Genomic DNA, 2,063 nt, shown 5'->3' with positions numbered 1-2,063 from the left:
AAAAAAAAAAACCCCTCTAAAAAAAAAAAAAAAAAAAAAAAAAAAAAGACAAAACTCAGTTGTATATTTTTATTCACTTATGTGTAGAATATCTGTTTAGGGACATATAAGAGACTATTGTTTGCCTCTGGGAAGGGAATTGGGGTCTGCAGTGGAAGGGGTGGCAGGGAGAGTTTCTCTTCACTGTGTATTCTTTTTTTTTTTTTTTCTTTAACAACACTCTAGTCTAATGCTGCATATTCTTGTAGTGTTTGAAGTTTAATATGTTTTATCTAACTTTCTACAGAGAAGCAGTTTTTGAACAATTGTTATTTTGTTTTTGTCTCATCCGGTTGCTCCTCAACCTGGGTCAGATGGAGCAGCCTCTTCAGTAAGCACGAAACATGCTCTCATCATGGACGAAGTAGATGGCATGGCAGGCAATGAGGATAGGGGAGGAATTCAGGTAATCCTAGTGGTGTATTTTTGCAGTTTCATTATTGATATTTAGATTCTTAAAACATTGTCATTCTCCTATTTATAGCAGTTAAGGCATGTTGCTGAGGAGATTTTTAGAACCTAAAATACCTTGTGTGGTATTTGTCATTTTTTAAATAATTATTTTTGTGTTGCAAACTTGCCTTTCAGGAATTAATTGGCCTGATAAAACATACTAAAATTCCCATTATTTGTATGTGCAATGATAGAAATCATCCCAAGATTCGTTCTCTGGTTCATTATTGTTTTGATCTTCGTTTTCAAAGACCTCGGGTTGAACAGATTAAGGTATGATGATTGAAATTTTTTTCCATCACATTAGTCTATTTATTTAAGGGTCAATTTTTAAAAGTACCTTGATAAATATTTTAATATCTGATTATATGAGTTAAAAAAAATCACTGAAGCTTCTTCCCTTGTCGATCTCAGGGTGCTATGATGTCTATTGCATTTAAAGAAGGTTTAAAGATTCCCCCTCCAGCTATGAATGAAATAATTTTGGGAGCCAATCAAGATATCAGACAGGTAAATTAAATATATATCATGTAACAGTTGCTGATTATTTTTAATTAATGCTTTCAACGTTGTAGGGATGGGGAACAATGGGATTTTCCTATCTTGACATTATCTTACTTGTGATTCTTCTAGGTTTTACATAATCTGAGTATGTGGTGTGCACGAAGTAAAGCACTAACCTATGACCAGGCCAAGGCTGATTCTCACAGGGCCAAAAAGGATATCAAAATGGTAAAATAAATTTCCATGTCTTAGTTACTTTCCCAAGCCAAAACACTTCTTGTTCTCTAGGTAGCTGGATAGAAATAGTTAATACAGTTTCTTGATATGCCTGTGGAATCCAGGTATATTTATAGTAAGAAGTACAGACAGTTGCTAAAAGTGTTTCTAATTCAAATGAATTTTTTCTCAAAGATTGTCAATGTCTATTATAAATTTTGAGAAAGGGATACATTTTAAATTATACTCATGCTTCAACAGTTATAAAATGGGCTTTTCCAGAGTTCCTTATGTTTGGCTTTCAAATGCTTGGAATGGTTTTGCACTGTTCAGAATAATCCATGTCAAATGGTTTAGTTTAATAGCCTCTCTGAAACTAGAGGTCTGTATCAGTTACCTCTGTGTTGTATTTTACCTAGTTGCTAATCAGAATTTATCATTAGAGCAATGATTAAACAAATTCTAAAAAAGCTAATACACTTTTTTATTTATTTAAATTTTTAAAATTTTTGGTAGAGACAAGTTCTCGCAATGTTTTCCTGACTGGTCTTGAATTCCTGGCCTCAAGCAATTCTCCTGCTGTGGCCCCCAAAGTGCTGGATTACAGGTGTGAGCCACCACCTCTGGCCTATACCCTCCCTCCCTCCTTCCCTCCCTCCCTTCCTCCCTCCCTCCCTCCTTCCCTCCTTCTCTCCTTCCTTCCTTCCCTCCTTCCCTCCCTCCTTCCTTCCTTCCCTCCTTCCCTCCTTCCCTCCTTCCCTCCTTCCCTCCTTCCCTCCTTCCCTCCTTCCCTCCTTCCTTCCTTCCTTCCTTCCTTCCTTCCTTCCTTCCTTCCTTCCTTCCTTCCTTCC

The 2,063-nt window shown here is 36.5% G+C and overlaps 1 protein-coding gene across 1 annotated transcript in view; it reads left to right on the top strand.

The window, feature by feature from the left end:
- Window positions 1-2,063, top strand: part of RFC1 (replication factor C subunit 1) — a 77,114-nt gene that overhangs the window by 62,880 nt on the left and 12,171 nt on the right. The window contains exons 16-19 of the mRNA XM_032272020.1: window positions 354-445; window positions 628-765; window positions 907-1,002; window positions 1,126-1,224. Of these exons, the coding sequence (XP_032127911.1) occupies window positions 354-445; window positions 628-765; window positions 907-1,002; window positions 1,126-1,224 (425 nt within the window). The remainder of the gene's footprint in view (window positions 1-353; window positions 446-627; window positions 766-906; window positions 1,003-1,125; window positions 1,225-2,063) is intronic.

This window comes from Sapajus apella, unplaced genomic scaffold (assembly GCF_009761245.1).
Source record: "Sapajus apella isolate SASKATOON/1434 unplaced genomic scaffold, GSC_monkey_1.0 scaffold5, whole genome shotgun sequence".
In the NCBI taxonomy this organism is placed as follows: Eukaryota; Metazoa; Chordata; class Mammalia; order Primates; family Cebidae; genus Sapajus; species Sapajus apella.
Note: the sequence above shows the minus strand (reverse complement) of the source record. Positions and strands in the feature narration are given on the sequence as shown.